Source organism: Squalius cephalus (assembly GCF_949319135.1).
Source record: "Squalius cephalus genome assembly, chromosome: 12".
Classification (NCBI taxonomy): Eukaryota; Metazoa; Chordata; class Actinopteri; order Cypriniformes; family Leuciscidae; genus Squalius; species Squalius cephalus.
Window position 1 is genome coordinate 34,945,725 of NC_137133.1, and position 27,822 is coordinate 34,973,546.

At 37.2% G+C, this 27,822-nt stretch overlaps 2 protein-coding genes across 6 annotated transcripts in view; one reads left to right on the forward strand and one right to left on the reverse strand.

The window, feature by feature from the left end:
- Positions 1-475: 475 nt before the first annotated feature.
- Positions 476-20,657, forward strand: hmbox1b (homeobox containing 1 b). 3 transcript variants are annotated; one of them, XM_079888008.1, is made up of 10 exons: positions 476-648; positions 9,061-9,573; positions 11,912-11,997; positions 13,624-13,734; positions 14,273-14,426; positions 15,288-15,370; positions 15,506-15,601; positions 16,111-16,220; positions 16,297-16,380; positions 19,916-20,657. In XM_079888008.1, the coding sequence occupies exons 2-10, from the start codon at positions 9,062-9,064 to the stop codon at positions 20,057-20,059; spliced, it is 1,380 nt and encodes a 459-aa protein (XP_079744134.1). In that variant the 5' UTR covers positions 476-648; position 9,061; the 3' UTR covers positions 20,060-20,657. The 3 variants fall into 3 exon arrangements, with proteins under 3 accessions (XP_079744134.1, XP_079744135.1, XP_079744136.1); XM_079888009.1 differs by having other exon boundaries at positions 16,126-16,220; XM_079888010.1 differs by having other exon boundaries at positions 16,129-16,220.
- Positions 20,658-21,693: 1,036 nt separating this feature from the next.
- kif13bb (kinesin family member 13Bb) overlaps positions 21,694-27,822 on the reverse strand; it is a 49,562-nt gene continuing 43,433 nt past the window's right edge. For all 3 annotated transcript variants that reach the window (XM_079887973.1, XM_079887971.1, XM_079887972.1), the window contains exon 42: positions 21,694-24,459. In XM_079887973.1, the coding sequence (XP_079744099.1) occupies positions 24,227-24,459 (233 nt within the window). In that variant the 3' untranslated portion in view covers positions 21,694-24,226. The remainder of the gene's footprint in view (positions 24,460-27,822) is intronic.

Genomic DNA, 27,822 nt, shown 5'->3' on the forward strand with positions numbered 1-27,822 from the left:
ACTCCCGGTTCTTGACTTTAGGCTGACTGAAAAAGAAAGAAAGAAAACAAGCAGCAAGAGAAAAACAATTTTCACATTTCCGGGTTTCTCAGAAGCAGAAGTCGTCAAAGATGGGTAAACATAAATATATTTTTTGTGTTCCCATTTGCTCAAATGGCAAAGAAAACTGCACAAAAGTGTTTTCACGACTTTTAAAAAAAAAAAAAAAAGACAAAAAGAGAAAAAGATGTCAACTGTACCGTCTCTCCCAAGGACAGCTCCGCTGTAGCACTCACAGCACCGTTAACATTTTAATTTGATGCAAAGGTAATATAATACTAAGTATAGTGTTATAAATGTAAAAAAAAATAAAAAAAAATGAAAATATAAAAACCGTTGCAGGATTTGCGATGCTCATGACCGTTAAACGCGTCATCACAGTCTGTGAAAATGGCGGCGCGTTCGCGGTTAACGAACTACATTTCCCGCGTCTCTCCGAGGCGTGCGGCGTGACGTCAGCACGGCTGCTGTCAGTCAGACAAAGACAGTCAGTCAGTCAGTCAGGGCGAGTCTTCCTCACAACATCACATAAAATATCATCTTCATCACCTGACAGAGCGCATTAAATGATCTGCTGCGCTGAGATATTGTGTATTTTCCTCATTACAGGTAAGAAACGGGATCTTATGCCTGAGGACAGTCAGTTTTGTGCTGGCTCGTGCTAAGCTAACTAGCCGCCTGGATAATTTAGTTCGTTTTGTTTATCTTGTTAACAACGCGCCTCGTGGTTTAATTTTAATCGGCATATGCATGTAGTTTAAATCGAGATAGGCTTGTTTACCTGTCTAGATAGTTTGTAAAGTAATATAATCGCTAATTAATTAGTTATTTTGCCAGTTTTCCCAGTGTGAAAGTGCTGAACTCATGTATTTATAGTATGCATATTCTTCATATGTACTATTGAATATTCATAAACAATCATGCGAATACCCCATTGAGATTTATATATTTATATGTGCTGTTATTTAAAACCCTTGTGTATCTTTGCAGAGGTCAGGACACAAATGAGTCATGCAAAACTTGTTGTTTATATAGTTTGAAAACCCCAATTTGAGTTACTTTATAAGCGCTTGTTTAATATGTTTAATGATATATATTTCGTGTGCACGCTGGCTGTCTTTTTCTAATGCTGGATAAGCAGTTATTTTTCATGCATAGAGATGAAGGGCGTAGATCTGTGCATTTATCACTATCATATGACATGCATTAAGAAAATATTCCTATTTTAAACACCGTCTGGGCTTTCTAATGCAATGCACAGATTTAAATGAACGTGATTTGTCAATAATCCTCATTGATCATGAGTTTGCTGCATGGAGTTGTTCTGATCTGCATTCATAACTTGAGTTTCCAGTGTCTGTCTGAGGATATGAGGAGTGTATAGAGATGCATGGAAAAAGATTTCTGTCCTCTTGGGATACATCCTTTTGCATGCTACAATTTATAAAAACTCCAGGTTTTAAACGCTGGAGGTCATTTGCAACACTAAGCAAGTAAGTAAGCAATTAAAATTAATTTGTCCCCTTTGTCAGTGTATATTAACTTGTGATGTTTTAGATATTGCAGGGTTTAAAGGTTAGATTTACATGTTTAAGTCTGTAAACGTGCCAAACCATAACTCTCAAACTAGTTGAAATTAATAATTATTTACACAGTTTACTATAGCATGCACTCCTATTTGTTATTAGATATGACAAATGGAGAACATGGCTGATGTTGATCAGTTGTCAAAACAAACAAATACTTTTTTATAGTGCGAAAACCCACACATTTTCCACCCTGCAGAATTGTGTTGCATTGAGTTATTAAATGAAAAGAATAAGGGCGCATGGATTCTCATGTGGGTTATTATTTAAAGCTTTCAGTGAACTCCTTTGACTTGTGAGCAAGTGCTCACCTTTCTGTGGTGGAGTTTGAGAGGGATTGACTCATGACGGTCAAGGGAACACTGTGGTGACTAGTACAGATTACTGGTCTGGATTGGTACAGATTACTGGTCTGGATTGGTACAGATTACTAGTCTGGATTGGTACAGATTACTAGTCTGGTGGGCTCAGATAATCCACGGTATATGGAAACCCACAGAAGAATACTGACCGTCATGGGGAAATCTCAGAGTCAAAATAAGATACACCTTTGTTTTGCCAGATTTACTATTTGAATTCATTGTATAACGGAATCATTTATCTCTTTTAATTCCCCCTTTTTTTAGTTTGTGTCTTTTCTATGCAAAGCTCTATGAATTGCCATAGTGTGATTATTATAATTCCTCTCTATGTAAAGCTTTTGAATAATAACTGTTTGAATTTTCCTTGCTTTTATTTTGTATTGCCATAGTGTATGAAATGTGCTGCTATATAAATAAACCTGCCTAGCCTGGATGCAGTCAGATGAGCTGATGCACGTGTGCATGCGGTGCAGGTCTAAAGAGCCCCGCAGTGAACGCCTGCAGTGTTTAATGCTACAGCGCAGGGTTTACGCGTTTGAGAGCGCCACACGAGCACTAATGCAGCAGGGCGTATGGGTGAAACCCCCTGTCAGAGAAGGATCGCATGCATGACACACTGGAAGGGCTTTTTCATGCAGTATCGCTTTCATTTTGCACACTCAATTTCTGTCTCAGTCAAAGCCTCACAGCGATGTATTTTTAGAAACCCGCCACGTTCCTATCTCAGACTTTTATAAGGATCATCTGAGATCTAAGTGGAAGCAATTATGCAGTACAAGAGCTCACTGAGCCCTTTTTTTTTTTTAGTGGCAAGTGCTTTGGCTCCAGCTGTGCAAGGTTAACGGTTAACCTGTGCAAATATAGTAGGTCTGGAATAATGCCACATCGGTGAGGAATTTCACAGCAAACCAGCAGCGCAACTGGGATGGTTAAGTTATAGGAGTTACTAAGTTGCCACAAGGGCTCTGGGTCAGCAGTTTGTTTTTAACCTTTCCATCCATTTTTCCGGGAACTGTAGCATGAAGATAAAATAAAGTAGTCACGCATTACTATTATTATTATTGCTCGTGTTATTTGGCAGATGATAAAATAGCAAAAAATTGTTTTAGCATGCAGTTTATGTTCAGCATAAGTGAGAGCATGGTTAAAATGTAACTTGTAACCTGGTTGGCTAGTCATCCATTATTACAGCCTGGTATTAATAGACCCATGCATAACTATTAGCTTAATATAAAACCATGTGCTCTAGATTAGGAGGTTAAACAAAACATGCTCCATATTTGCATTCTGCGCTTTAATCTGGAGTTACATAAACTCCGTACTCATCCGTCATTGGGTGGTATGGTTTCCTTGACAACAGCGACAGTAATTGCTCGTGCTTGCTGATGAAAGCCGTCTTGGATAAACAGAATTTTAAGTAGGTCAGATGAATCCTGCTTTTATCATCATAACTCGACTGCCATGAGATGGCGGAACGCTTGAAATTAAAATTAGTTTGTCTTAAGATCTAAGTGAGTTGTGGGCTTTGTTCAGAATAGCGTACTTCCTATTATTATAGAAAGAAAACCAAAACACTTGATAAAAAATTCGCAATGAATGCATTTGACCTTCTCTTTCTAACGTTCAGAGTGAAACAAGTGACTCTGTTAACTCAGCTGTTACCTTGTTCAATAAGTAGAATTCAGTAATTGAGTGAGTCATTGCATTGATTCATACCATTTAAACAGTAACTAATGCCTTTAAGAGTCATTTGTGAATGTTTTATTAAAGAGATCCAGTGCCTATAAGTCATTTCTTAGTGTTCAAAGGTTCAGCAAAGATGCTCTTAAAGAGTCCTCATGATGATGGCAATTAGATTTAAAAATAGTTTTTATACTTATTAACCCTCGTGTTATGTTGGAATTCTGTGCACTCCCCTTATGGTCCGGGTCAAATTGACCCGCATTGGATTCAATACAATTCCTCAAAAATGAAAAACAACAAAGATTCAGGTTCAAACTGTAAACTTATAATATCAACATTTGTCAAATATTCCAAAAAATATATATCTTAAGATATGATTTAATGAAAATGTTTTTTTTAACCATTTTTTAAAACTATTTAAAATTTGAATATATGTTATATTTATATATATTTGCATATACATTTTTTTTACTTTTTTTTTTTTTTGCTTAGAACGTCATAACTGAACAATTAATCAATTAATCTGAGCTAATTTTTCCTGCTGTCTATGTCGAAGTCTCAATATATTTCAGATATCTTGAATATATAAATGAGAGCTTATTTTACTATCTGTGTCTGTCAAAAATTTTCATTTGTAATTTGCAATTAATTCTGAACATCATGATTTAGCTTTTTCAAGTGTGTTTGGTTTGGGTTAGAGCACTTTTAGATACACTTACACTTTAGAACTGGAGTTGATGCCCTGACATACATAAAATAAATGTTTTTATTTTGTGTCTGTACAGTTGCTTTTGAATAGCTGCCTATGATGGTCAAATTGGCCTGCGAACATCACAAACGTAATAGTAATTTTGTTTGTATATGTCAAAAAAAAAAAAAAAAACACCAGCATGTTGAAACTTTGCATGCATGTTCATGATGATAAATGTGAAAAAGTCACAAAATATCAAGAAAAAAAAAAGGTTTAATATTATTTCAGGTAGCTTGAAAAAATAAATGATAGGTAATTTTTACCATCTGTGGCTGACAAAATATTTTTCTGTATTGAAATAAGTGTGGAAAACCAAATTTTTTAGCTTCATAAGGTAGTAAAAAAATAAAATAACAAAATATAACCAATAAATGTTATTATTTTGGGTCCGTACAGTTGCCTTAGAGCGTTAAAATATGCGGGTCAAATTGACCCGTGAACATCACGAAAGGAACAGTAATTTTGTTTGTACATGTCAAAAAACACCAGCATGTTGAAACTTTGCATGCATGTTCATGATGATAAATGAGAAAAAGTCACAAAATATCAAGAAAAAAAACCTAGGTTAACCAGTATTTCCAACAACTAGAAAATCTAAACAGGTCAAATTGACCCGCAACATAACACAAGGGTTAAGTTATGAATTTTATATAATAATAACATTGTTTCTTCTTTAGGTTCATTCTTTTTTAACTTTTAGACAACTCATTTGAATGTGACGGGTGTTGCATATTAATGTTTGAAATATTTATTGTTGCATACTGTGTGGAAGTAAAATAATGTCAAATGTTTTTGAAACAAAAAGCCTGTTGAATTGCACTACTTGAAAAAAAATAGGCATTGCATTAACCATGCTTGCATTTTAATGCATTGTATTTTAGGGCTTGCATTTTTATGGGCTGAAATTCAACATGGTTGAATATTTAAGCTGTGAATATTTCAATTAAAAACAATTTCAAACACATTTTTATTATTAAAAATTCAATAATCCATATTCACCTTTCATATTTCACTTCCAAAATATTCAAACTGTTTAAAAATACAACCTATAATATTCAACAGGCAATTTTCGGTCCATTTTATTTCACTTTGAAAATTCGCTTCCACAAATTCGGTGGTTCAAATTCGACAGAAAATATTACGTTGACATCCATGAACTGCAGGAAGAGCAGTAGATTACCGAGATACTCCTCATCTGCTGTTACTCGACCTCACCAGCAGGTGGTGCAAAAGCGCGTGTTGTTGACGAAGACCAGCAACAGTTAGAGCAAGCCATTCATTCATAAAATGAAAATGATTATCTGTGTCAGTATATATGCGGAAAAGATGATAAAGACACAAAAGCTGTGTTTATGTTTCATTCAATAACTTCATTGTCACTTTCCCTGTGTAGCCTACATGTCATCAGCTTTCTCAACCTATGAACAGGATTATAATCGGTTTCCCTCAATACCTCACACTCGAGGATTCCCCTTCTGTCGGGACAAAACGCTTAACGTAGTTTATGGACTAATACAGTGATATAAAAGACCAAACTCGCACCTTATTGGGGATGTAGGCTGTAGGCTACTATATAGGCTCGATGGACTAAGAATATGAACGTAACGCGCAAAGTTTCATGCAGAGCGTTTCGTGATACTGGCATAAAATCAACACTTCTTCTCTTCTCTTCTCTTCTCTTCTCTTCTCTTCTCTTCTCTTCTCTTCTCTTCTCTTCTCTTCTCTTCTCTCTCTACAGTAGGCTATAGTATAGTATAGTAGGCTATGCCTACGTGTATTGCATTAGCTTAAACTGGGAAGAGATAGCACTTGCATATTGTTGTCCTCCTATTGTTAGTTTAACTGTAAATCGCTTTGGATAAAAGCGTCTGCTAAATAAATGACTAAATGTAGCCTAATAAATGTAAAATTGGCTTGACATTGGACATTCGCACATTTAGGGACCGTCTCAAAAGTTGCATAAAACACTGGCATACACGTTTCTAACTTCAATAGCAAACTTTAATTGAATAAATATAAAAAATCCAAAGGGTGCGCATTATGCCTGACACTACATGAACACTTTATAGTTGGTTTTTGACTGTAAGTCGTTCTATTCAAATGCTATTGAAGTTAGAAACGTGTAAAGTCGTATACACTTTAGAGACGGTCCCTAAATGTGCGAATGTCCAACGTCAAGCCAACTTTATGCCAGTCGATCACTGGGAAACGCTCAGCATTAAACGAGTTTGGTCTTTTATATCACTGTAATTAGTCCATTAAGCTATACGTTAAGCGTTTTATATGTCCAGCTGGTGAATCCTTAAGTATTGAGGGAAACCCTAATAGCTTGCATGCAGCACATCGCCACAATATAAAGTTAAGGCAACTAAACAACCAAGAGAAATATATGTCAACCTCAAAAATGTAATATTGGATCTGTATCCGCATCGGGGAATAACATTATAATCTTGTTCACGGTAGAGAAAGATGCTTGTAGGCTACACAGGGAAAGTAACTGTGAAGACACTGAATTTAACATAAAACCGCCGTCATAATAATCACAAATACACTTGCATTGCTGTTAAATGAGTTTTATGAATGAATGGCTTGCTCTAACTGTTGCTCTGTCTTCGTCAACAACACGAGCTTTTGCACCACCTGCTGGTGAAGCCGACTAACAGCAGATGGAGAGTACGCTCGGTAATCTACTGCTCTTCCTGCAGTTCATGGATGTCAACGTAATATTTTCTGTCGAATTTGAACCACCGAATTTGTGGAAGCGAATTTTCAAAGCGAAATAAAATGGACCGAAAATTGCCTGTTGAATATTATAGGTTGTATTTTTAAACAGTTTGAATAATTTGGAAGTGAAATATGAAAGGTGAATATAGATTATTGAATTTTTAATAATGAAAATGTGTTTGAAATGTTTTTAATTGAAATATTCACAGCTTAAATATTCAACCATGTTGAATTTCAGCCCATAAAAATGCAAGCCCTAAAAATACAATGCATTAAAATGCAAGCATGGTTAATGCAATGCCTATTTTTTTTCAAGTAGTGCAATTCAACAGGCTTTTTGTTTCAAAAACATTTGACATTATTTTACTTCCATAATACTGTTCACTTTGCTTTTTTAGTGCACCATATCGTATTTTTTTTTGGTTTGTTTGTGGTTGACCAATATGGATTTTAAATAGCGAATGTATTTTCAATAATAATAATACATAAATATGTCCTGTTTATTATTGTTTATGAAGTTAAAATAAGTATTATAAAAAATACAATAATTATTAACGCATTTAATGCACCGACCCAGACCTACGTAGTTCATCTTCCATTTCATAAAGTTGATTGTTGACTAACATGAAGCAGGGCAACAACTCGCTGTGTGACAGAGCCTATAGAAAGCAGTTAGAATGACCCTAAAATTCAAGATATCAGGGCAAAAATGCCCCTGTATTAGTTTTTGTCTCATATTTATATCATGATATATTAAGCAATATCACACGAGTAATGAGTGCATATCACACGAGTGCTGTTTTTGTCCCGAATAGCACGAGTGCAAATGTGATATTTATTTTAAACACAATATTGTCCGCTTTTGCTCGATTTTAGGCTAAAAAATATTACCTATAAAGTCAGAGCAGAACTGTTGATTATCATTTCATAAAAAAAAAAAAAAACCATTTTTTTTTCCATATTAATAAAAAAAATAACCATTAAAGGCTATAGGCTATAGTTCACCCAAAAATGTAAATTCTGTCATATACTCACCCTTGTAGCCTAAAAGTTAATGTGTAATTAATTCTATGTTGAAGCAAATAAAATAAAATAAAAAATTCTAAAGCTACTTATTGTAATGTCTATTTGATGTAAGTACATAGTACTTAAAGCCACTTAATATAAAGTGGGACCATTTAAGTTTTTCAGTTATTTTAGTAAATAAAGTTAGATTAAATGAAAATGTTGCTGTGACAATTAGCTAACATAAAACAGGTTTAAGTTTTTAGTTCAGTTAAAATTTTATTTTCAAGTATGAAAGTGTTGTTAATGTAGTAGTAAAGGCTACTACTATTTGATGCTTTTCTCGTTTAACACAATAATGACTTTAAATAATCTTTTGGGGGTAATTTCCGAGCCAAATTTGAGGTGCAAATTAATCATGTAATAAATTAGATTAAACATTTTAATAGCTTGACAGCCCTAGTATTTATGTATTTTATTATTATTTTAATACATTTGCGGCCATTTTAGTTGCAGTCTGGAGTCCTGAGATGAATGAACCAGAAGCAACACCAGCTCCATTGTTTTTAATTTCTTGACTCATTGTTTGTTCAGAAAGCTTAAAGGGTTTGTTTAACCACTGGATGGACAATATAGGTTATGGCAATTTAAATTTAAATAAGATTAACTTAGAAGCTAGGCACTCACTTAATCGTGGTAATGTGTCAATATTGTTGCATAATAATATTCAAAAAATATTTCTTGTATCTTTTTTTTAACGATAGGGAGCATGCAGTATGTACTACTACACAGTATACAGTTCACAGACTCACAATGTAGCTTCTGTTTGTTTCTTCTCCTATAATGTCCATAATGCACATGTATATTAAGCTACAAATCAGCAATAACGTTTGTTTCTGTGTCCCATCAGAATGTCTCACTACACAGATGAGCCACGCTTCACCATCGAACAGATCGACCTGCTCCAGAGACTGCGGCGCACAGGTATGACCAAACCTGAGATCGTGCACGCCCTGGACACCCTGGAGCGACTCGACCGCGAGCACGGGGACAAATTCGGCCGGCGCGGACCGTCGGACTCCAACGCCACCACCTCCAGCACTACACCCACCTCAAATAACACTAGCAGCGCCACTTTGGCAACTTCCTCCACCACTTCCACAGCGACGCAGACGCAGTTCCACGGTAACTTATCGCCATCGCCCAACAACAGTTATGCTACATCTCCGCCCGCCGTTTTACCATCGCCGGTGTCTCTGGTCGCCATGGTCCAGAATGGGCGGGACGCTTTGGCGGCCACACCCAATGGGAAACTATCACCGAACCGTTGCCCGGTCAACAGTGCGGCGGCAATGAGGTCGTACGGGCTGGAGGGGTCAGAGGAGGACCTGGATATAGACGACAAGGTGGAGGAGCTCATGAGGTCAGTGCGGGTCAGGGTTATTATAGTTAACCTAAACTCAAAACATTAACAACATTTTCATACTAGAAATAAAATTAATGTTAACTGAACTAAAAACTTAAAGTCCAACTGAAATCAAAATTGACCCTATTTACTTTGTTAGCGCATATTACTAGTCTTGTGGTGAAAAATTAATCCGTGCAAGTTAATACACAGAAAAAAAATTGTTTGCCGTCGTAATCTTTAATCAGTCGAAGTTTAATCGAAGTTTAATCTTTAATCGTCGAAGTCTGAAAAGTTACTTCCGGTCTGGAATGGCGTTCCTTCTCTGATGATGTAGGTTTGACGGCTTGGGTTGGGAAACGCTTAACCACTCCCCTCAAACCGTTAGTCTGCTATGAGCGAGAGATGGAGAGGAGGAGCGCTAGAGTAAAACCCTGCCCTCTGTTCAATATTCCTTTTCACTGGGAAATACGTCACAACACTGGAGAAAAGTCGTTTGCAACTTCCGGTTCACGCGGACTTTAAACCTGTTTTAAGTTAGCTAATTGTCACAGCAACATTTTCATTTAATTTTACTTTATTTACTAAAATAACTGAAAAACTTAAATGGTCCCACTTTATATTAAGTGGCTTTAAGTACTATGTACTTACATCAAAAAAATAAGTACAATGTACTTATTGTGTTCATGTTTTATTGTAAAACACTTTTGCTGCTATCGAGGTGTGATACGGGTAAGGTTAGGGACAGGTGTGGTGAATTGGGTAGGTTTAAGGGTGAGTTAAGGTGTAAGGGAAGGGTCAACTGTGTAATTACAAATGTAATTACTCAAATTAATTACAGCTGTAATTACATGCAGGAATTTTTAAGATATAAGTACAATGTAAAAACGTGTAGGTACACAATAAGTCCATTGTATCAAATTATTAATTTCAATGTAAGTACATAGTACTTAAAGCCACTTAATATAAAGTGGGACCACTTAAATTATAACAGACTATATATGTTTTTATATATAAAAAAGTTAAATATTTATTATTGCTTTTTTAAAGGACAAGTTCGGTATTTTACACTTAAAGCCCTGTTTACAGATCGTGTCTGATGAAATAGAACGGTTAAGATAAAAATTTGGACACGTGCTGCTGTCCCGAGAATTTTAGGTTTCTTTCGCAGTCCCCCCCACCAGTAGAATGGCTGCATAGGTGCACTGGAACACTCCTTCCTAAAACACATTAAACTTTCATTTACAAAGACGTGAAACTCACCGAGTGGTCAGGGGTGTTCACTGATATGCTCACACAAAAATCGCTGCAAAAGATGCTTTCCAACAGGTGTTTTACCATTCGTTGTAAAACTGTGGACCTATTTTTCCAAACGCCTCACACCCGTACATTCTTCTGTTGAGAGCTAGTTTCCGGCGGCGGAGTAATACCGTACCTCACAGCACATCCAATACAAGTCAATGGAGTTGGACAAAAACTACGATAAAACCTGTTGGAAAGCATCTTTTGCAGCGATTTTTGTGTGAGCATATCAGTGAACACCCCTGACCATTCGGTGAGTTTCACGTCTTTGTAAACGAAAGTTTAATGCGTTTTAGGAAGGATTGTTCCAGTGCACATATGCAGCCATTCTGGAGGTGGGGGGGGGAATGCGAAAGAAACCTAAAATTCTCGGGACAGCAGCATGTGTCCAAATTTTAATCTCAACCGTTCTATTTCATCAGAAACGATCTGTAAACAGGGCTTTAAGTGTAAAATACCAAACTTGTCCTTTAACAATAGGGAATATACAGTGTGTTAAAAAAAGTATTGTTTGTATTACTAGTGTTTAACCTATATGGATTTTAAATAATAAATAATAAAAGTTCCACATAATAATACAAAAATATATATTTTTTATGTATTTATTATTTATTTTTAAATACATTTGCAACCTTTTTAGTTGCAGTCTAAAGCCCTGAGATGAATGAAACAAAAAAAAAACTTATTTCAGCCATTTGTAAATCTTTGTAATAAGTAAATCCACTTCACCAGCGAATTACTCTTCGACAGCGATGCCATAGAAATACAGAGCAACCACAAAAACAGAAGTTCAAACACAAAGTTATAAAGATGGCTGCATGCTTGTTTCTCTGCCGCATAAGGTCTATACTGCAAACTGAGAAACTATAATAGGATCTCACTGATACTAAAATATCTCTGGTGTGGGTCAAAACCAATTCAAACTCACTCTGAACCTGACCTGAATTTAGCACTTATCAAATAGTGATTGTGTTTACCAGGTGTAAACAGAGTCATTTTGCTCTGAGACCATCTGCGATGAGTTTGATAATCTTCACATACGTCATGTGTGCAGGCGGGACAGCACCCTGGTGAAGGAGGAAATCAAAGCCTTTCTGGGCAACAGACGCATCTCTCAGGCTGTGGTGGCGCAGGTCACAGGTCAGTCCGTCATCACACTATTATACCAATTTGTAAAAACATGCAACAATTACAGTAATGCACATACAAAAATGGGGCTAGACATTGCACTGGAATCAACATTAAAATGCACACAATTTCAGAAGAACAGCCACAAGCCAAAAACATTGGGATCTATTACAAGGCTCGGCAATAAGGACTCATTATAAAGGACATTTTCAAGTCTTGCTAATTTCAAAATTGAAGCAATTTTAAGCATTTAAGCACAAGAAGATGTGAAAGAGAACTCAATTCTTATAGATGGTTTTCCGTGCACACGTCGCATCATTACTTTTGCATTACAATTTTTCAGAAATGTTGTTAAAATATGCAAATGATGCATTATCCTATTAAATATGCACTTATTTGCATAAAAAGCCAGAACAGAAATCTGAACATTGTACGAAGACAGAATCAGAAGGGGATTTTGAATATCTCTTTTTGTCAACAACAACAACAAAAAATACCGTTGTACTCATCAAAATGTTAGATACTGTATATCAGGCAAATGATATATGAAGAAATCCCTCTGTAAAAAACATTCAGAATAGAGACGCAAAAATCTACAGATTCAATCTAAGACGAAATAGATAGTGTAATAAAATGAACACTTAAAAGTGTATTTTGGATGTTTCTTTCTTTCCACTAGTCTAAAAGATGAAGCAAAATTATAGTCCAAAATCTAACAATTGACCAGTGCCTGGTATTAGTATTCATTTATATTTAAATCATACAGTGAAGTATTGGGGAAAAAAACAACACAATACTTTGGTAGAAAGAAAGAAAACCTTAGCATTGACGCCTGTAGTGTGATAGAATCACTTATCCTATCCAGTTTATTTGCCAAGAACAGTAGTCCCATTACAAGAGGGTTTAGACTTCACAGCTCAAATATCAGCTATAAAACTGATGTTTCCGGTCCATGATTCTGATTGTTTGAGCCGCGTTTGAAGCCATTGTAAATGACTCTACAAACATATACCTGTGACCTCATTACATCAGTATTACTGTGCCACTGTGTAAATAAATATTTTAATGGACTAGCTGTTTTTATAAAAGCAATAAGCCCTGTGAAGCCGTGGTTTACAGTGAACTTAGAACGGCTAAGGACAGTGTAGAGCGGAGATTGGGCCGTTTGCTTTATTTGTACAAGTGAAGTCTAAATGATTGTCTGTGGTAATTGACAGCATGTCACAGATGATGTTTTGAAACTGGAATATACTATACTATATACTATAGAATATAATATACTATAATGTCCTATACAGGTGTGATGTGGCAAGAGATAAATCTCTTCATATCAATCTGAGTTTTTGTTCCGGAAGAACCACAACTGCAACAAATGTCTAGATCGATTTATCTTTTTCCACGTAGCTTTATATTAAACACGACGTCCTGATTCACTAAGATTTTGTGGCTTCACAGCATTTTGCTTTTAGTGAGGACAAAACAATAATGTGCAATAGATTTAATCATAATTACTGAACAGAAATAGAATTATGAATGTTCTGTGTGAGATGAGCTGTCGTTTGGTCATTATTCTGAGCATTCTTTCATCGACCTGCGCATTAATTTGTTATTGATTTGTGATGTCTTTCTCTGTGTCAGGCATCAGTCAGAGCAGAATCTCTCACTGGCTCCTCCAGCAGGGCTCAGATCTCAGCGAACAGAAGAAACGAGCCTTCTACCGCTGGTACCAGCTTGAGAAGACCACGCCAGGTTAACAAACTTCACTCGCTTTGAATTTACTGTAGGTTGGTAGATCCACAAAGATAAGGTTGAATCCAAGTACAGGCTGAATTGTTTATGTACACTGAGAGTTTGAGGGGGGTTTTCTTGCAAGAAATTATTACTTTTATTCAGCAAGGATGCATTTAATTGCTCAAAAGTGTTAGAAAAAGACATGTATAATGCTACAAAAGATTTCAGTTTTAAATAAATGCTGTTCTTTTGAACTTTCCATTTTATCAGAGAATTCTGTTTTCAACATTGATATTAATCAGAAATGTTTCTTGAGCAGCAAATCATCATATTAGAATGATTTCTGAAGGATCATGTGACACTAAAGACTGGAGTAATGATGCTAAAAAAAAAAATTCAGCTTTGATCACAGGAATAAATTAAGTTTTAAAATATATTAAAATAGACGATATAGCTGTTTTTACTGTATTTTTGATCAAATAAATGCAGCTTTGGTGAGCAGGAGACTTCTTTCAGAAACATTAAAAAAAAAAAAACCTTACATATATATTTTCAGGTGCCACACTAAATATGCGACCCACACCTGTATCTCTGGATGAGATGGAGTGGCGTCAGACTCCGCCCCCCATAAGCTCCGCCCCCGGGAGCTTTCGTCTGCGCAGAGGCAGTCGGTTCACCTGGAGGAAGGAATGTCTTGCTGTGATGGAGAGGTGAGAGAGAGAGAAGGCGCATTTCCATTACAGATTTGCGCAAAACTTTTGTGCTTTTTTTTCTAAATGTCGACAAAAAACTATTGAGAAATGACAGCTTTTCCATTAACCGATGTTATGTGACTAAAACTTCATTTTTAAGTAAAGTAAAGTACTTTTATAAGTAAAATCATTCCAAAAATCATGGCAACGGACGTTGGTAGGTTTATGTACTATATCCCAGCCACTGCACTAGCCATTATTATTAACTGAAGGAGACGTATGTGTGTTTTCCAAGCATTAATGGTAAGGAACGACCCTTATTATACTTGTGAGCGGCACATATGAGGAGTTTCTGGGTGTTTCTCCCTCATTTCTGCTTCGAGGTCTTGATTGTGGCATTTTATTTGAGGTTTAGAATCCATTATTCCTGTAATTATTCTGTCTATTATGAATTTAATAAAGAACTGTCTCGTAATCTGTCCAAACACACCGCGTCATCTACGTCAGGTGACCTGTAAATGCGCAAAAACTGTTTCCATTGCAGTTTTGCAAAATATTTATTTTTCGAATTGCCTGAAAAACCACCTCATGCGAGGCAAAATTGACGTTTCCATTGGGCGTATTTTCAATTCGCAATTTCAATTTGCACAATTTGAAGGGTAATGGAGAGAGGGAGAAAGAGAGAGAGAAAAATGTCAGTGTTAGAGGTCTCAATAACATTTCAAAATTAGGAATAAAATCTGACAACAGTATAATAAAATTCCCTTTTTTTAACTCAAATCATGCCAACAAACAGGCTGTTCAAGCAAACTGTAGGCTGTTTATAGTTTAGAAAGGGAAGCTATCCGTTTGAAATAATCTATTTTGTTCTCTCCTCAGTTATTTCAGTGATAATCAATATCCAGATGAAGCCAAACGAGAGGAGATCGCCAACGCCTGCAATGCTGTTATCCAGAAACCAGGTACAAACGCTGGAGTGTCTGAATCTGCACAGCTGTGTTATTGTAGTTAATTTGTAGTGCAACAGATAAATGTCACAGTTGCATTTTTATTCTCGCAATCATCTCTGACCTTTCAGTCTTGTTTTTCCTGCCTAGGAAAGAAGTTGTCTGATTTGGAAAGAGTAACGTCCTTAAAAGTCTACAACTGGTTTGCCAATCGACGCAAAGAGATCAAGAGGAGGGCCAATATTGGTAATGTGTTTTAGTTGATTTATATTAGTTTTAGCATAATTGAGATGCTATTATAGTTTTTATTAATATTTTTAATCTATTTTTTTTTCTTCTTTTTTTAAATTTTAAAGTTTTAATAATAATAAATGAAAAAGTAATTGAAAAATTGTGTAGTGTTTTTGTCATTTATCTTTTTCTTTAAATGTCGATATAGTTTTATTCATTTTATTTTATTTCAGTTTTATATGAGAAATGTTTCTTTGCCAAGTACAAATAATAAATGCAAAAAAATTTATAATGTGTTTAAATTAAAAAATATATTTTTTTTATTTTTTGTTTTTTTTATTTCAAGTAATGGAATTTTTTTATTGTTTTGGTTAACTATAATAACCCTGACATTTGAAATTGCTTAATTGTCTTAACGAGGAAACTTGGTCAAATGAGTCAGGAGTTTACTGGTTTCGTTTGCTGATATTCGTTTGTTGTGGTCACTTAGTGGTTTTTAAAGAGTTTCAGATGTTTCATGACAGGGTCTTTTTTCCAAGAAGCCACGATTCTGGAAAGCCACGGGATAGATGTGCAGAGTCCTGGTGGGCACTCCAACAGTGACGACATCGACGCTAACGACTACAACGAACAGGTGAGAGAATCAAACGGCTTGGATTCAGCATCTAACACAATTGCTTGAGCTGATCTTCACTCAGATTTCATTACAGGGTTGTGATGTTACCTATTTTGAAAAGAGAAGCTTGAACAAACCTTTTGGTTACTACCGTCTGGAGCCCACCTCGCCAACACAGGTAATCACATGAAAACATGAAGCACATCACACACACTTTATACGTAGGGGTGTGACGGTTAGTATATAACCGTGAGACCGACGGTTATAACCGCCAAAACCGTGTTATTAAAATATTTTTTACAAAAATTGTTTTATCATAGAGAATGTTTAAACACTAATTAAAAACAATTGTTAACAGTCTGTGTCATTAATGGTCTACGTCATTTTCAACTGTATTCTATGCCAAATACCAACGCAAGTTTTGTTTTGTAAATCGTCAGACATGATTTTTACCACTTCATTAAGTTTTTCTTTGTAGAAAGCCTTTCTTTAAAGCGAATTTCGTTTTGTACAAATTGTATCTTAATTTTAATAAATGTTTCATCAACCAATTGCATGTATTTAATAAATAAAAAGCAAATGACAATATAATAACCGTGACATGGATGCGCCGGTGCGCCGCGTTCACTTGCATTGCATTGTGAACTAGAGCGCATCTCATCGTAAATGAATGAAACTCAGCGTAGGCCTATGCCTCATACATTAGCATTCAATATCTTTGCTGCATCCTTTCTAGAACAGACAAGGGCTTTCTTGCGACTCTCATCAGCAGAGCATTGCATCGTCCATAGACCGCAAAACAATCAGCGGATGGCGGGCGGGTGCGGCTTTGAAATTTGGTCAAAAAACGTTGGTGCGGATGATGAGTTATGTGATGCGGTTGCGGATGAAATAATACCCCATCCGCGTATCTCTATCGATAACAACATTGAACACTACACAAATATTTTTTTATTTTTTTTTATTTAGGCGATCAAATAGCTAATCAGTGTCTGCTCCTTTATTCAAACTAAATTGTCCTATAACAGACGAACGTCGCCCCCCCCCCCCCCCGCCCGCCCGACGGTTATGTTACGAACCGTCACATTTGACTCGCGTCATAACCGTCATCACCAATTCTGAAACCGGCACACCCCTATTTATACGTGCAAATAATCAAAGCTCAAGTTGCATGAAAACACTCCTAAAGAAAGTCTTGAAGGTACAGAAGCAAAAACAAGCTTGTTGAATTCTAAGGGTCAGAGAGTGCGAGTAAAAAAATGGCCACAAATTAAATTAAGATTTAAAGTCGTTTTTGAAATATGCTGTTTGGAAGTTAGTCGGACCGACACAACAACAAACATGTAGCCAATCAGCTTTAGCCTGTACATTAGCATACATTAGATGGTGGAGGAGAGAGAGACAGTTTCTTCTTGAACTGAAGAAAGACTGCAGAAATAGAGATGAGACACAATACAAAAGAGAAAAGCTCAGAAGAAATTACTGGAAAATGAAGGGTTATGTCTGGGCAAGAGCATTAATATTAGAAACGATGTCCAGCGCTGGAGAGAGCGAAGCGGGAAGGCCTGAAAACAGACGTGGGTGTTGCTTGGATTCGCTCCACATGTGAGTAACACTGGGTTTGAGTGTCATTGTGTTTCTGGAGCTGCTGTGCTGTTGGCAACTAACAACCAACTCTTGTTTGTAATTACTATTGTGTACTGTGCGTTCATTTTATGTGCTTCCTTGTCATTCGTTCATCATCTGTGCTTTATTTTTTGTGAAAGATTCTGCTATGATAAACAAACATCCACTCTTGGATTGCGTGCGTAATGGAGGCCAGTTAGTCTGACGACTGCTAGTGAATGCGGTGTTTAGCGTCATTGTTAGTGCACTCGCCTCGCTCGCAGGGGATCGGGGTTCGAGACCGACTCGGAGCAGGGCTGTTAGGATTGGAGAGTGAGTTTTAGAGGCGGAGCAATGTAGAAGAGGTGTGTTTGTTTGGGTTGATTTTAAACATCAACATTGGCCAACAGCATATTTCAAAAATGACTTACCCCACCTTTAAAGGAATGGTTCGTTGTAAATTCAACCTAGGGTCATTTGCACCATGACCTCGAGCCAAACACCCCCCCAGAAGCCTTTTTTCCCTTGGTTGAACATTATTAAAGTTAGAGCTTATTTAGAGATATCAGCCGGATGGCTTAGTGCAGGCGCTAATGGATCCAAGCTTTTATCTCGTAAATTACCCCACTAATAATGCCCAGAATGGCACCAAACTTCTACAGTCGTACAAATAGGTTCTGCACTCATAAAACGAGGCATTGGAAAGTTTGTAAGTACAGTAAGGGGGTGGGGGGGGTGTGTTTGGCTCGAGGTCATGGTGAAAAGAACCCTAGGTTGATTTTACTCCGAACCATCCCTTTAACATACATGTACATTTATGGGGCTAAAAATAAATCCATAAATCCATCCATCCATACACCGATGAGTCAAAACATGATGACCACCTGCCTAATATGCTGTTGGTCCTCTGTGCTGCTAAAACAGCTCCGTCCCGCCCAGGCATGAACTCTACAAGAGCCTGAAGGTGTCCTGTGGTCTCTGGCACCGAGGCTTTAGCAGCAGATCCTTCAAGTCCTGTAGTTTGTGGTGGAGCCACTGTGGATTGAACTTGTTGGTCACAGATGCTGAACTGGATTAAGATCTGGAGAATTTGGAGGCCAGAGCAACACCTTGAACTCTTCATCATGTTCCTCAAACCCTTCCTGAACAATGTGTGCAGTGTGATAGTGTGCTTTGTCCTGCTGAAACAGGCCACTTCCACCAGACAACACCATTATTGACGCGGGAGCGACACACAACCTTGCCGTTTCAGAGATAATCTGACTCTGTCGCCTTGCCATAACAATCTGGCTCTCAGATCTTTATTCCTGCCCATTTCTCCTGCATCCGACACAGTGATTACAAGAACTGATTGTTTACTTTCCAATCTAATCTATCCAGACCTTAATATGTGGCCTTGTTAGGAGATGATCAACAATATTCACTTCACCTTGACTGGTCATAATGTTTTGGCTCATCGTTGTATAATAATATGTAAACATGTATAATATGTCACCCTGGACCACAAAACCAGTCACAAGTCGCACGGGTATAAATACATTGTATGGGTCAAAATTATTGATTTTTCTTTTATGCCAAAAATCATTAGGATATTAAGTAAATATCATGTTCCATGAAGATATTTTGTACATTTCCTACCGTAAATATATAAAACATGTATTTTTGTGAGTGAATGCTGCACAGTCGTGAACATAAATGAACAACTTTAAAGGAGATTTTCTCAATGTTAAAATTTTTTTGCACCCTCAGATTCCAGATTTTAAATAGTTGTATCTCAGCCAAATATTGTCCTATCATAACAAACCATACATCAATGGAAAGCTTATTTATTATAAAAAATGTACCCATGTGACTGATTTTGCGGTCCAGGGTCACATATTACAAATTACATAGATATAATTTTGACCAATGCAAGTGCTAATCAGTAATTATATACCAATATATTGTAAAAAAAAAAAAAAAAAATTAAAATGAAATGTAGTATTTTGGTAAAGCAAAATGTGATGCCTACTATAAAAAAAACCCATAAAATACATTTAGTATTTTTGTAACCTGATATTGAACATTTCACTGCCGCAGTTGCTAATTCACATACTTGTCTCTTTAAGGATGACGCCGGCAATCACGCAGACCACCAGGACCCCATCTCTCTCGCCGTGGAGATGGCGGCTGTCAATCACAGCATCCTCGCCCTGTCCCGTCCGGGAGCCGTGGCCAGTGAAATCAAAACAGAGGCACTGGATGATGACTGAGCAAGACTGCAGGACGATGAGAATCAACGTGTGGATGTTCGCAAACGTGTTCATGGGGCAACGACCAAATCAGCGCTCTGTCTCAAGCTTTTAGATTCTAATATCGCCTGCCATCAACACTCCTGCTGAACCACTAAACAAACCCAGAGTAAATGACAAGTGGAAGGTTGTACGGCCTCCCGAACCCTTGCAGAGAAGCTGACCCAAACCTCATACCTCATTCCAGCAACTCGTCTAATGTTCGTGTGCTTCCCTGTCTCTGTGCTCCAGTAACTCTCATCGCCTCGCTCTCACGGATAAGCTCAAGGCAGATCGCTCAGGAGAGAGGTGAGTGAGTCTGATAGCAAAAAGACGTTGTCAAACGGCAAAGCTGTACTTTATTTCCGCTCTGGATCCATGATGAACTCTTCCATTCCCACTACAGATGCTCTCAGCTAACTGCTTTAATGTTTCTACTTTCCTTTCCTAATGCCATTTCATCAAACAGCAATTGGGTGAATCTCATGAAAACGGTCAAGAACACATTTCACCACAAATGAAAAGGAGAGAAAATACTAAATATATATTTTGCACAGAATAAACAAAGTTTTGAGGACTGCTAAGATTGTTTTAAGCATATTTTAAAGCAAAATATAATTATTGTAATGCGGGGGGAAATATACTTAAATTTAAAAGCATTTATGGTATTTTTCCTACTTTTTAAATGCAGATTTGAAATAAATTTAAATAAAACACAATTTTGGGGGAAAATGTGCATAATAGACTTAAAAATTCCTTTTGATTTGCAGGTGAAATTTATCTAGGATGGTTTTTGTTGTTGTTGTTGTGAGATTCACCCAAATGCATTAGAATGAACTTGTATGTGCAACGGGGGAAAACGGAATTATAATCATAGTGAAACTTGAAAGAAATGGTTAAATAACCGCCAAAGCGCGCAAAGTTATTCTGTGCAAAAGCTCAAGTCTCCTAGACTCTAAATGAACCTGCAAAGAGAGACTTCAGTCGGCAGACCGCTAGCTTCTGTTATGTCCAGCATTACCCACAGTCAATTAGCATTACAGCATTATTCTTATGTTTGTATTTATTTAACGTTCATGTTTTTATTTACGTGCAAAGAGTCGAGACTGAAGCATCTGTTCTCATTGTGTTTAGATATTTAGATCTAAAGATGTCAACGTGAAATATCATTCCTCTAAAATGTTGGCTCAAGGTGACAGCAGTCAGAACTCCAGTGCATAAATGATGCTATGCTTTATTGTTATTATTATTATTATTATTATTATTATTGTGAAATGACATCAGAATTTCACAGTGTTCAAGAGAGACTGACTAATAAATGTTTCCTCTGCTGCCACGGAGATTCTGAGAGTCTGAACTCTCATCTAACATAAGCTTGGTTCCAAAATGTAGATTAATGTATTCAGAAAAGGTTCTAAAAGAACTTTATTCACTCTCTGGGCTTCATTTATTTTATAAAAAAACACGAGCAGAACAAATAATTGGCAGAACCATTCTTGCGTATATGATCTCAAACTTTGGTTTTAAAGTCATTCTTACATAAATGTAGTAGCGGCTCTTGGTCGTAACTTTAGGTAGGGCAGATTCTGGGTCTTAGCGCTAGTTTATGACAAACATTTTGTAAGCTTTATATTCTAATCGCTGAACACGTCAGAAACACTTTTTGCAGAATTGTAATGTTATTCAGCTTAGGTTGGTGCTCTAATGATGACTGAAAGACTTTATTACACATGACAAACGCATAGAATGTCATCTTAGAATTGCCTTATTAGTATTTATTACCTCAGAATGTTGCAAGTTGTGTAGGAGTTCCAGTGAGGAACACACATGTCTATTCTCACAACAGAACTACTGTATAGAAAAGCTATTCACATGACATGATTTATACTTTCATTAGTCTGATATGCTACTCCACATAAGAAGAACAGACATGCCCTAACTAGTTACTGACCCGATGCAGACACATATCTGAAGCGACTGATATCATCTTGTTCTGGAGCAAGGTTTATGTAAGGTCACGTGGAAACAAGCGGGGCAGTTTGAAACCTGCCTCAATGGTTCTCGATTAGAGAGCGCTGCAGTTCCATTTTTCACCACAGATTTACATTGGAAAACTGTGGGGGCGCTGTTGAGGCTCCGAGACTGGCTGCCCCGCTCAGTATCATAAATCTCCGTGCGCTACATTTTAATATATCCTGCTCTCTTTACGACTTAAAATAGTCTAGAAAATCCGGAAAAAAAATATTTGTTGCAGAATGCTGAACACATTTACCATTTATTGTTAATTCAGTGTATAGAGGTCTATGTTTGGATGAATGTTTCAGTGCCGCGACTGCATAAATAAACTCTAAATGACGTTTACGCAAGAATGATTTTGACAGAAATTCGTTCTGCTCGTGACATGAATGAGGCCCTGATTTTATGTATCCTTCCTCTATCTTCCCGTGTACAATTGTTCAATTGATATTTACGAAATGTCAATTTTTGTTGAATATTAATTCAAGATTCTTTTAATTTGATTGTTTTACACAGTTTTTGTTTTATGTTCAGAGCAGTCTCCTGAAGCGTGTCTGATTCAGATGAAGCACCCCCTTCACTTAAGAAACTCACGATTTTATTTGCCACATTTTTTTTTACATTTTATTTCAATTTGTTGAATTTGAACATTGCAGCGATACACAAACAAATAGTCTTTCTATTGCTGTAATGTTTAAATGACCTTTTACAGTTGTATTTATAGAACAAGAAAGAAAAACTGAAAAGGATGGAAACTTCCTTGTTCATGGTTGTGTGTCATTAGAGCCTTTAGAAACTTTAAACACATGATCAAATGTGCCAAACTGCAGTATGACGTCAAGTATTGACGTTTCCATTATCTCACAGTGACATACTACGAATGACTCGTTCGGTTGTCTCAAGTGTTTGATTCCAGAGCAACGAACAGTTTTATTCTGTGAACCCATAACGTAACCCTGCTGGTTTAAAGGGGGTGCTTTCCATTTAGTTCTTCAGAGTGCATTTTCATACGTCTATAAACGGCTTATAAAAGCAACTATATAAATAAGCAGAATACAGTAACTATGAATTGAAAGATTGTTTGAATCAAATAATTCTATGATTTCAAAAGCATTCTGTTCTGAATCATCTGTATCTCCATTTAAGAATTTAGTGCCTTTTTTGGACAGTAGACTGTTCTGTAAGTATACTATAGTATATATATGAACTTTTTGTACAGTTTCTTTGTTTAAAATGACTTTTTTTAAAACTTGTGTTTATTTTAGTACTTTATCTTCTGGGAAATAAAGGTATATTGATGATCAAGCATGTGATTTTATTCTTTCATGACTGTGTTTTAAGAGTTTAAAGTGTGTGTGTGTGTGTGTGTGTGTGTGTGTGTGTGTGTGTGTGTGTGTGTGTGTGTGTGTGTGTGTGTGTGTGTGTGTGTGTGTGTGTGTGTGTGTGTGTGTGTATATATAAAATCTTTCACCATTTCATGCAGAAATTTATAAGGCGGCATGATAATAAAATAAGTTTATTACTCTCACCGTTGCAATATAAAATCCTCAACATTATTATTTTTGTCATTACGTTGATCTGCAAAATAAATTAAATAACAATCTGATGATAAATTACTCATTCAAAAAGAAAATAATAATAATAGAAAGGTACCAAACCAAAGGAAAAAAAAAATACAGAACTAATTCACCATAATAACACTAAAAACAATCATTTATGAATAAAACTGTGGCACTTTTAATCTCCACAGGTGAAATCCTCTCACCTCTATATATATATATATATATATATATATATACTGTAAAATTATGAATTGAAACGCTCAGTGAATCCATCAGTAACCTTATTTTTCCAGGTATCCAAGCACATACTCCCTGACACTGGGTCCAAATAAACAGGGCACTTTGTTATATTAAAAAATATTTAAAAAAAAAAATAATAATACCAAAAATACTGCTTATAGAGGCTGGAAATACACCTCAAAACATGGGCCAGGCACTAAGTAGTGTACAGTAGATATGCATTAGTACATCAGATTGCAGCTCCATCAGTGTAGTGTTTCGGTGTCGTACCAGTACTGTCGCTGACCCAGAAAGTCCTCAGTACACGGACATCAACAAGGATGCGTTGTCCTCAGCTAACCCAAGATTTCCTGTTCTCCCCCTTGCGTGCTCCAGCCTCTCCTTTGGCCATCGCTGTAAGGGCTGCCAAGTTGGGACTAGATCCCGAGAGGTTCTGCTTGCGTTTCTGCCTCGACCTTTTAGCGGTGCCCGTTGCTTTCGTGACCCGATCCGCTCTCACGAGAACGCCGTAACCAGGGTTGCAGTGGAAGTATTGGCGACCGCCGACCGATCCGTCGTTTTTACCTAGAAATGAAGAGCATAAATATTTGGTGGTGCATACGAGAGGAGAACATTTGCAAAATTAAACCGCAAGCAGCAATTAAAGGGACACTTCACCCATTTGCATTAAGCTTTGCATTGTTAGAAACCCAGTCATACTATTGAATGGTCATGCAACATTTTTTCATTTTCCCCCGAGACGAGAGAAATCTGTATTTACCTCTTTACACTTCCTCCTACAATGACGCAAAAATCGTCATTTTGCGTCATTGTAGGAGGAAGTGTAAGAGGGGGGGATTTCTGTTAAGACTACAAGCACTAGATCCACCCTTTCAAACCCGCCCATAGGGGGTTGGACCTAATGCGCTAACAGACCTATCACAGATCAGTGCGAGTGCGTTTGATTTCAACGGCAGAAACCTGCAGAAAACAGGGACGAAGAAAGCTGAGTAGTAGGGGTTACCATACTCTATTTCCCGGACATGTCCGGCCGTCGAGATCGACAAAAATGTCCGGGATTCAGCTTTTGCTTTCTGCGGTCGCCATCCATTGTTTACATGCTCACCTTTTGTTTCAATCTAACTGAATTCACCCCGATTGGTGAATCTGAATGTAATGTTTACATGAATGCTAAACAAGTAATCGGTTGATTTGCGTTTTAACATTGCTAAGAAAATACCCGCACCTCCGTGAGAGATAGCCCATGAGACCGGTGCATCTCACAGGCGCTCATCAGTAATCACAGTAATACAGGGAGCAGGACGAGGCTAGCGCCGCGGGAGAAATACGCGAGGCCGGTGGCGTGATCGGTTGAAAGACGCGAGGCCGGTGGTGTGATCGGTTGATGTGTGTTTTACCATTGCTAAGAAAATACCTGCTCCTCCGTGCGAGATACGAGAACAGTGCCTCACAGGTGTCGGTCGTCAGTAATCCCGCCACCGGCCTCGCGCCGTTCTCCCGCGCCCCTCAGCCTCGTCCTGCTCGCCACAGTAAACATGATGAATGGCGACTGTAGAACGCAAAAGCCGAATCCCGGACATTTTGGGCAAACTCGTCACGGAGACTCACTCGTAGCCTAGCCTTGCCTTGATGTTTTTGTTTTCAACTGTGCGCTGTCTTACCGGTAGGCGTGGCTTGGGAGTGGCCTTGTAAGGCAGCGAAGCAAGTGCATTCTGGGAGTTGTTGTCTTTCATCCACATAAGCCAAAAATACATTTTCTGGCTTTTCTCAGTCTAGAAAGCTCCAAATTCAAAAATAATTTCACATTTCTTCTACATAAATGACCCACTTTCAATACACATTCATGTCTCCACGGGTGAAATGACCCTTTAAGGGGCCAAGCACAAAGAAGAATGAACTCCCATGCATGGGAGCATCAGACCAACTGCAACCCGCCCCCTTTAGTTACTGTTGCTATGTCCGACAAGCCACCATATAGGCTACACCATGTTCTCACGCAGTGAAAAATACATTGTAGAGGAGAGGATCATACTTTTTATATGAAACAAAGTCTCAACTTTCAAATTTGGTCATTTTTGAAAGAAATTTAAACAATAAATATCGTTTTGTGGCTCTTTAATGTGTCTGACAGATCGCTGTAGAGCCTTAAGGTGATGATACACAGGGCAACTTTTTGAGCAATGTTGCTGGGCAATCTTGCAGAGAGATTGTTGTTTGGGCACTTTCCCATTGAAAATGGGCAATACATTTCTATCTGGATAATTTAAATCGGTCGTGGTCCCTGTGTCTCATCTGGTTGCCCGTTGACGGCAACATTGCCCAGCAACATTGCTCAAAAAATTGCCCTGTGTATCATCACCTTTAAAGCTGCTCATGAACTGATCATCTCTTGTTTCTAGTTCATTTATAGCATCAAATAAACATGAATGAAGATAAGAAGGAATGTTGTTTTAACAGCGGAAAGACGTCAGTACAATCAAATCCTCCAACGTTAATCTACTAACTTTGTCGGACAAAAATAGCGGATTGCGGATTTTGATTGATCAGATTGCATGTCAATCAAACTCCATGCGAAGGGTCAGTTAAAGGGAGTTAGAAGGAAAAAGTATTGATTAATGCCTTGATATAATCACTCTATATACAATGAGGCAGCAGTGGATTCAAGAATCCAATATCAAATGAGTTGAATGACTTCTCAAAGCTTATGAGATTTTACTTCGTTCTAGAAGTTACCAGTGTGATTACTGAGATGTTCTTTTCATGTATTCTTTAATGTCTGTAATACATATATGAAAGGTGACTGAGGGTCTGGCCCATGCCAGTTATGCAGTAACAGTGCTTGCTCATTTAGCCCGGCTAAATTAAATACGAGAGATGAAATATGGACTTGTTTTGTTTGAGAAAGGTCTTCAACAAGAGTTAAACTAGGGGTGTGCGATATCACGATTAAAATGCCTCCACGATCTGCTTTTGAGGAAGTATCGTAGTATCGTGCTAAAGTGCATTCTATCAGTTCAGCTCTGGCGCCTCCGTCCCAACACACTGTACAACGCGACGTACATTCACATCACATGTTAACGCAGAGGTCGAGTTACACTCACGGGACACTGCAATTCACAAAAGGTCATTATTTGCATGTGCTTTAAAGCCTTGCTGGTTAAACATTTCATTTTCTAAGCATGTACATCCGAAGGCACAGGCACTGAAATCATGTCAAACAGCGCCTGGTTACTGGACTAAGTAATCTTTCGAGTCTTATTGCACTGATACTGTCAAATACACACAAGGATTACATAAACACAGTTGGTTATGTCTAAAGTAAAAGTAAACATTTGAGAGAAAATCGGGTGTGTGTCATATGAATGTATATTAGATGCGTGCCGGTCTTAAAGTGACAGTAGCCTAACATGCTGCTTGTCCTAAAAGGGATAGTTCACCCAAAAATGAAAAATCCTGTCCTTATTACTCACTCTAATGTTGTTCCAACCCTGTATTCATTTCCAAAACAACAAAAAACAAAGTGAAAAATCACTCACTGCTCTGAGAACTTTAATAGTAGCTTTAATAATTATCAATGTATAATTTATACAGTGAAGTCTATGTAGTTTCATTTAATTTCTTTCTAGAATGCTTCTGTTAAATACACCTACTGTAGTTGAAAAATTAAAGCACTGTTTATTTAATGTGTGTATGTTATGTGTATCTTTGTCATTGTTTTCTTTGTTATTAAAAGATAAGATCAACGTTTTTTTATCTTTGCCACGTTGGCCTAAATGTCTGCCATTCTTTATTTCGTTTTTTTTTTTACCTTGCAAGGCTTTGTTTATAAAATAGGGACATTACTTTGGCTGTAATGCTCAGTCACTTGCAAAACAGTAAAACCAACATGGAAAAAGATCGTGATATGATATTTTTGCCATATCGGCC

Bases quoted from the DNA above. Each gene is read 5' to 3' on its own strand.
- hmbox1b (XM_079888008.1), top strand. From the start codon at position 9,062: ATGTCTCACTACACAGATGAGCCACGCTTCACCATCGAACAGATCGAC. The intron at 15,371-15,505 runs GTACAAACGCTG...TTTCCTGCCTAG, and splicing joins TGCTGTTATCCAGAAACCAG to GAAAGAAGTTGTCTGATTTG. The intron at 15,602-16,110 runs GTAATGTGTTTT...GTTTCATGACAG, and splicing joins CAAGAGGAGGGCCAATATTG to GGTCTTTTTTCCAAGAAGCC.